The sequence below is a fragment of the Chrysemys picta genome, chromosome 1 (genome assembly GCF_011386835.1).
Source record: "Chrysemys picta bellii isolate R12L10 chromosome 1, ASM1138683v2, whole genome shotgun sequence".
Taxonomy (NCBI): Eukaryota; Metazoa; Chordata; order Testudines; family Emydidae; genus Chrysemys; species Chrysemys picta.
In genome coordinates this window covers 51,747,729-51,755,598 of record NC_088791.1, presented here as the reverse complement: position 1 = coordinate 51,755,598, position 7,870 = coordinate 51,747,729, and the positions used below count along the sequence as shown (strand labels likewise).

General features: G+C 47.4%; 1 protein-coding gene across 1 annotated transcript; it reads right to left on the bottom strand.

Moving 5' to 3' along the window:
- Window positions 1-1,565: 1,565 nt before the first annotated feature.
- LOC135973457 (protein NYNRIN-like) lies at window positions 1,566-6,390 on the bottom strand. Its single transcript, XM_065556680.1, has 2 exons — window positions 3,548-6,390; window positions 1,566-1,778 (listed from the first exon to the last, which is right to left on the bottom strand). The coding sequence occupies exon 1, from the start codon at window positions 5,991-5,993 to the stop codon at window positions 3,945-3,947; it is 2,049 nt and encodes a 682-aa protein (XP_065412752.1). The 5' UTR covers window positions 5,994-6,390; the 3' UTR covers window positions 1,566-1,778; window positions 3,548-3,944.
- Between the last annotated feature and the right edge of the window lie 1,480 nt (window positions 6,391-7,870).

Below are 7,870 nucleotides of genomic sequence, written 5' to 3'. Positions count from 1 at the left end.
CTTCACCATAGACGCATAACCAATCCTCTGTGAAGTTAACACACTTACAGGGTTTATATTACTTTGCAAATTACTCTGGTCTTGGACAGTATGGTACAATGGCTCTTTGTGTCTTAGAAACTGGCCCTTGTTTATACACACCCACAGTTCAGTGGGTGATTCAAGACAGTTCCTTGCAAAGAAAATGGGAAGACAGGAGAACATAAAAGAGGATGATTTGGAGTAGGTTATCCGACTTGCTGGCAACAAGTTTTCCATGTGGGCATATTGCCCAAACAAGTCCATGGAAAATACAAGGATGACATTGTTTTTAATAAGCAGCCATCACTTATTTTTAGAAGTAAACTCCTAGCAAGCCTCTTTTTCCCTGGGAGAGCAAAGTAGCTATCAGGGTTATTTATCTCATGGTTTTCAGAGACCGTCTGGGCTAATCCAATATTAGTGTTTTCTGCTTTATGTAAAATCTATGTGTCATCGGAAGATGACACAGATTCCCCTGGCACTAGACAAAGAACAGGCCCTGACTCCTTTGTGCAAAGTATTAAACCCACAATACATGCAGAATCATAGGACCTCAGTCAAAGATTGAAACTGTAACCACAGCCAAAAGATTATTCCTGACAGTCCAGTCCAGTAAACCATTCTAATGTTACAAGTAGAGCTGTCAAGCAATTAAAAAAATTAATCACGATTAATTGCACTGTTAAACAACAACAGAATATCATTTATTTAAAGAGTTTTGGATATTTTCTACATTTTCAAATATATTGATTTCAATTACAACACAATACAAAGTATACAATATTCACTTTATATTATTATTTTTATTACAAATATTTGCACTGTAAAAAACAAAATAGTATTTTTCAATTCACCTAACACAAGAACTGTAGCGCAATCTCTTTATAATGAAAGTGCAACTTACAAAATGTAGAATTATGTATAAAAAATAACTGCATTCAAAAATAAAACAATATAAAACTTTAGAGCCTACAAGTCCACTCAGTCCTACTTCTTGTTCAGCCAATCACTCAAACAAGATTGTTTACATTTGCAGGAGATAATGCTACCCACATCTTGTTTACAATGTCACCTGAAAGTGAGACCAAGTGTTCGCATGGCACTGTTGTAGCTGGCATCACAAGATATTTATGTGCCAGCTGCACTAAAGATTCATATGTCCCTTCAGGCTTCAACCACCATTCTAGAGGACATGCATCCATGCTGATGACAGGTTCTGCTCAATAACGATCCAAAGCGGTGAGGACCAATGCATTTTCATTTTCATTATCTGAGTCAGATGCCATTAACAGAAGATTGAATTTCTTTTTTGGTGGTTCGGGTTCTGTAGTTTCTGCATTGGAATGTTAGTCTATTAACTCTTCTGAAAGCGTGTTCTACACTCGTCCTTCTCAGATTTTGGAAGGCACTTCAGATTCTTGAACCTTGGGTTTAGTGCTGTAGCTATCTTTAGAAATCTCACATTGGTACCTTTTTTGGGTTTTGTCAAATCTGCAGTGAAAATGTTCTTTAAATGAACAACATGTGCTGGCCCATCATTCAAGACCGCTATAACCTGAAATATATAGCAGAATGCGGGTAAAACAGAGCAGGAGACATGCAATTCTCCCGCAAGGAGTTTGTTAGGTAAAAAGCAAGTCCTTACTCACCTCTCCAGCACCCGAGTTCGTGCGGAGTTGGTATGGGGCTCACAATCTGTCAGAGACCAGACACCAATTCGTTGATCAACGGGCTCACACTATCCTTAGCTTGAAAGGCTTCAGAGTAAGTGTGGCAAGTTTATTAGGGGTGAGCATCAATATTTATACACAGAAGTAAACAAAGTGATTAACAGATCATAATGGTCATGCATAATCAATCAAGATTCTACAGGATAAAACAGGTTAAAATCTAAATTAAGAAAGAGAAAAGGGGAGATGGCTACTTAAGGGGAGGGGGTGTCATGAGTAGTTAGCAGGTCAGAGCTTTGATTAAAAGTTCAGACAGAGACATCAAGTCTGGGTTAAGTTTAAGCTCATCAAAAGTTCAGACTCAACATTCCTCCATTTGTAGCTTTGGGATAACGATTTACCAAAAGCTACACCCCATTTTAAGGAGCCAAGGGCCGCTTGGCAATTTCAGCCTGGGCCAACTCGAAGAGAGTAAGGCCCTTGGCTGAAGTAGGAAAAGAATAAACTGACCCACATGAGTCTATGAGGGAGGGGACACACTGAATACAGCAACACAGTATTATAAGGATTACTATGGCCCCAACAATACCCACCAAGTGTTTTTTAACCCACCCAAATCCAGGCAGCCAATTCCATAAGGCTCCCCACCAATCATAAGGTGGCTGGCCAGAGGAGTAGTTCTTAGCCATTTCCCTTAGATGTTTGGTACGTTGAAAAGTGTCAGAGTAGGTGTCATTTACAAAAACACAGCATTCTTCATTTATGAGGGCGCAAGTTCCTCCCTGGGCTGCTAACATTATGTCTAAAGCCATTCGGTTTTGCAAAGCTAACTGGCGCAGCTGGGACATTTCCCCGGCCTGATTCTCAAATAGGGTCGCAGTTTCATTGGTTAAAGATTCTAGCAGTCCCTGTAGACGGATGACACCACCCCTCAAGCTAATGAGACCAGCCCACCGCTGCCACGACAAATCATCACGGATATTAATATCTCTGAAGGTTTCACGGATGTTACGAACGTGGGGAAAATGAGGGGGAGTGAGGGAGATGCGAGAAGGCGGTGTTAGCCACGCTAAATAACATGACCCTGCCCAATCAGGGGAGAGAAAGTAATAAGCTTTGGGCCCGCACACCCAGTATGTTCCATACAATGCGTTTCGGGTATTCCATTTCTCAAAGTAGGAGGTAACCCACCACCCGTTGGACCACTGTTCCCCTGGTAACGCAGAGGGGTCGTTGTGCGAACTGCAGAGGCACAATTTGGTAGTGGTGTTTTCAAAGGGCAGTGTAGTACTGCTTGAGCAGTTGTAGAAGGCAATCGTATGTCCCTTAGCAATTAGTTGGACACCCTCGTGATCTGAGCAGGGCTTCTTAAAAGCTGACTCTGAAGGCTTGCCCACCCATGAAAAAGTTGGATCGGGGTGAGGGATCCACATATGGGATAAGTGGGATGCGCAAGGCTTGAAGCCAAGATTTTTACTAAAGGCGGTGCCATTAAAATACATGTTGCATTTACTTGTTCCCACAAAAGTTGACCCCTTTTCTTTAACAAAACACAGTGATCCTGTCTGATTGGTTACCCTGAGATATCTGTTAATTGGCACTCCTGTTTTGTTCCATGTAAGATTGTGTTGGACTGGATCTTTTACTCTAGCCGGTGGCATCCAAGTCATATTAGCAGTGGTCAGGGGAATGGGTGTGAAGGGGAGTCCCTGTTCTGCATTTACTGGAAATTGAGTACATACCCAGCAATTACTTCTATTTCCTAAAATACGAGTTTTAACCTCGTGGGAATATCTAATAAAAGCATTATCTTCATAAGCAGAAAATAAACTAAAAAGGCATAATAAAAAACATACAGTTGTCAGAATAAAAGGTCCTCTCATTTTTGCCGAGTCAATTTAAGTCTGATGTCTGAAAGAGGTAAGCTGGTCCACTGGTCAGAGGCAGTGTCCTTAGTGGTGGCAAGAGCTGTTGGTCCGTTACTGTGGTCCACTACGGCTGGCTTGACGTGGGAGTGGTGGATCCAGGATTTGCGTCCTTCCAGGAACACTGCAGTCTGGGTTGTTAAAAGAACCTGGTGGGGTCCAGTAAACCTCGGCTGGAGGGTGTCGCCACGAACAAACTTTTTGGCCCAGACGAAGTCCCCTGGTTGGAACGGGTGGATCTGTTCTTCCAGCGGCATGGTCTGGGAAAACTGCGAGGCTTTCCAAAGGGTACGGAGGCGAGCCTGTAGGGAGAGAAACTGGCACGCGGTCATATGATCCCTCCCAATAGTGAAACATCAGCACATGGTAGCGCCCCGCCTTTGAAAGGGGGGTGTCCATAGAGCAGTTCAAAGGGGGATAATCCCAATACACGGGTTGGGCGAGTACGAAGGTGAAACAGGACCCAGGGAAGTACCTGAGGCCACTTTAACCCTGTTTCCTGACAGTATTTAGCCAATGTAAACTTAAGCTCCCTATTCATACGCTCAACTTTCCCGCTAGACTGGGGGTGGTAGGGTGTATGAAAGGAGTGTGAAATGCCCAGTCCTTGTTCTAAACGGCCAAGGACATGACCAGTAAAGTGAGGTCCGCAATCTGAGTCAAGCACGAGAGGGATGCCAAAACGGGGTACAATGTCTCTAAGGAGAATCTTCGCCACTGTGGCAGCAGTACAATTAGCAGTAGGAAAAGCTTCGACCCAGGAAGTCAGAGGGCAAACCAAAACAAGGAGGTGCTTTTTCCCAAAAGCCTTTGGCATATCTGCAAAGTCAATTTGAAGATGTTGAAATGGAGCAGCAGGCGGAGGTCTTCCACCCTTAATTTTGTTAAGAGGCGGAGCAGGTCCATTATGCTGACATGTGCTGCATGCTTTCACTATTGACAGGCAGTAGGGTTGAATGCCTGGAGCATACCAAAAGCGAGCGATGGTGTCCACAAGGGCGTGCGTGCCGTAGTGACCCCCCTTATCATGGTGCCAGCGAACTGCCACGGGGTATGTGGAGCGAGGGAGGCAGGCTCGGCCATCCGGCATAAGCCAGGTCCCTTTGACCAGAGTGGCTCCGAGGCTCTCCCACGACTGTAGTTCAGCAGCGGGTACTGGTACGGGGTGCGGTGGAGTAAAGGAGGAGGCTGCAATAGCCAACGTGGTCATGGCTAAGGGTAAGACGGCAGCCGTCTTGGCAGAGGCGTCAGCCAGGGCATTCCCACGGGTGACGGGGCTATCATCTTTAGTATGGGCTCGGCAGTGAACTACAGCCAGGACCGAGGGTTCTTGAAGGGCGTCCAAAAGCTTGTGGATGAGGGGGAGGTGCTGAATGGGTTTACCGGCAGCTGTCTGGAAACCTCGAAACTTCCAGAGATGGATGTGACAGTGCACAACTCCAAAAGCATACTTGCTATCAGTAAAAATGGTAACGGTCTTACCAGCGGCCAACTGGCAAGCTCGGGCCAGGGCATAGAGTTCGGCGGCTTGGGCTCCCCAGTTGCCTGGTAGTGAGGCGGCCTCTTGAGTGTCCCATTCAGAGGTGACTGCATAACCGGTGAAACGCTTGCCATCAACATAGAAGGAGCTTCCGTCCGAGAAGAGGATGCAATCAGGGTTGTCCAGTGGCACGTCAAACAGGTTGTCCCTTATCTGTAAGATGCTATAAACTACTTCCACACAGTCGTGCTGATCCTGGAGGACTGGCAGGTCAGGAAGCAAGGTAGCTGGATTAAGGGGCCCACACCTTTCAAAAATTAGGTTAGTGTCTTCTAAGAGTTCAGCCTCTAGCTGTTGTTGACGATGGGCCGAAAAGACTTGGGTTGTGCCCCTACGCAGAAGGGCTGACAAGGCATGAAAGGTCCAGACCGTGGTAAAATGACCCAGGGTCAGGCTCTTTGTCTTTGTGATCAGCAGGGCAGCTGCTGCCAGAGTCCGGGTGCAGGATGGGGTTCCCTGAGCGACAGGGTCGATCTGCTGAGAGTAAAAAGCAAGCGGGAAATGGTGGGGCCCGCTCAGCTGGGTAAGGACGCCACTAGCAATTCCGCCCCTCTCGTGGACAAAAAGGTGAAAGGGTTTGCTGTAATTGGGGGGGCGGAGAGACATGGAGGAGGCCACACTGTCCTTGAGTAACTGAAAGGCTTGGATTGTGTCCGGGGACCACTGCAAAGGGTCAGGAGCAAGGTTAGCAGTGAGTCGGTGGAGCGGTTTGCTTAACTCCCCGCAGGACGGCAACCAGGGGCGACAGAAGCCAATTAATCCTAAGAAACCTCGAAGTTGTTTCTTGGTGTTTGGCAGAGGGCAGTTTTGGATAGTCTTTATGCGGACTGGGTCCATTTGTCTCCCCTCTGGGGTTAACAGGAAGCCCAGATATCGGACCTTCTGTGAGACCTACTGAATCTTGTTAGGGTCTACCTTGTGGCCTCTGGTGTGTAGGTATAATAAAAGTGCCTTACCATCGATGCGGAGGGCAGCTTCTTCGCGGTTACCTAATAGGATGTCATCTACGTATAGGACTAACGTGGATCCCTGCGGACTGGTGAAGCCTTCCAAGTCGTGGCGGAGGCATTGGCTAAAAATCGTGGGGCTGTCTCTGTAGCCTTGAGGAAGTCGTTGCCAGACATAACTTTGTCCCTCCCAGGTGAAACCAAAGAGATACTGAGAGTCTGGGTGCACAGGAATGCTGAAAAAGGCTGATTTTAAGTCAATAACAGTGAACCACTCAGCATCCCAGGGGATTTGGCTGATGATAGTAGCTGGATCAGGAACTACTGCATGAAGAGGGACCACATACTGATTAACAACCCGTAGATCCTGTACAAAGTGCCAACGAATAGGGTCTCCGTCCTTTTTAGGAGGCTTTTTGACAGGCAGTATAGGGGTGTTACAGGGAGTGCGCTGAGGGCGGACTAGCTTTTGTGCAATGAATCCCTCGATAATGGGGCGGATGCCCTCCCGGGCTTCCAGCGACAGGGGGTATTGAGGGACTGACGGGGGGGTTAAGGAGGGCTTCACTTGAATCCTTACTGGCTCTGCCGAAAGGAGTAGGCCAACATCAGTGTCAGAAATTCCCCAGAGGGTTAAAGGCAAGTCAGTGAGGTCAGGGGAGAGGGGGTGTGTGTGTCCCAATTACCCTGAGTTGGGGCCGAATCTCCTAACACTGTCATCAATAATCCTACCCCTTCAGGAGTGCAGGTTAAAGTAGCCTCAAGCTTACAGAGTAAATCCCGGCCCATCAAAGGGATCGGACAAGCTGGGGAAAAAAGAAAACAGTGAGAAAAACATTTATCAGCATAAATAACATTTAGAGGCAAAGTGAGTCCCAGAGACTGTGGGTTGCCCTCCACCCCAGTTGCAGTTTTAACCTCAGAGGATAGCCAGGGAGAGGGGGCATGATTTAAAAGAGAGAAAGTAGCTTCAGTATCAATGAGGAAGGAGACAGGCAGTCCTTGGACTGAAAGGGTTAGACGAGGCTCTTTGCTGGGAGGGGAGAAAGTGAGGAAGGAGCCGGCTAAAGACATTAAGGAAATAAGACCATCACATTGTTTGCCTTCGCCCCCGGGGTACCGTCATTGAGGAGGCTGAGTTTGCTGCAGCTGCTGCTGTTGCCCGTAGTTGATCCAGGCCTGGGGAACGGGCTGAGCTGGTGGTGCAGGGGTGTATTCGTCCCTGGTGTAAGTATCTGCGGATGCGACCGGACCCTCTGGGCGTCCCCAGGGGCATTCACGTTTAAAGTGACCGGGCTGTCCGCACTGAAAACAATTTCCTGTGGCTGGGGTTGCCAGGACCCTCTTCCCCGAGCACCCTGAAATTCCCTGCCACGGCCACGGCCTCTGCCTCGAACCCCGCCGCGAAAAGCTAAAGCCATCAACTTATATTCTTCCTTTTTCTCTTTCTTTTTACTACTTTCCCTTTCTTTCTCCCATGCAAAATCAGCTACGTCCAACACTGAAGTGACTGACTCACCTCCCCAACCAGGGCGAAACTTTAAGAAATAATCCCTTACAGGGGGCACTGACTGATTCACAAAAAACGAAATAAGAGTAGGGTGGTCTGCTTCTCTCTCAGGATCCATCTGAGTGAACATTCGGGCCCCCTCCAATAGCCTCGACCAGAACTTTCTGGGTGGCTCATCAGATTCCTGCCGAATCTGCATGAACTTAGCCTGATTAGGCGAGCGGCGAGCCATTTCTTTGAGTCTCTCTAACAATCGC

Excerpts from the sequence above, each read along its gene's own strand:
- LOC135973457 (XM_065556680.1), bottom strand. The coding sequence starts at position 5,993 with ATGGACCCAGTCCGCATAAAGACTATCCAAAACTGCCCTCTGCCAAAC.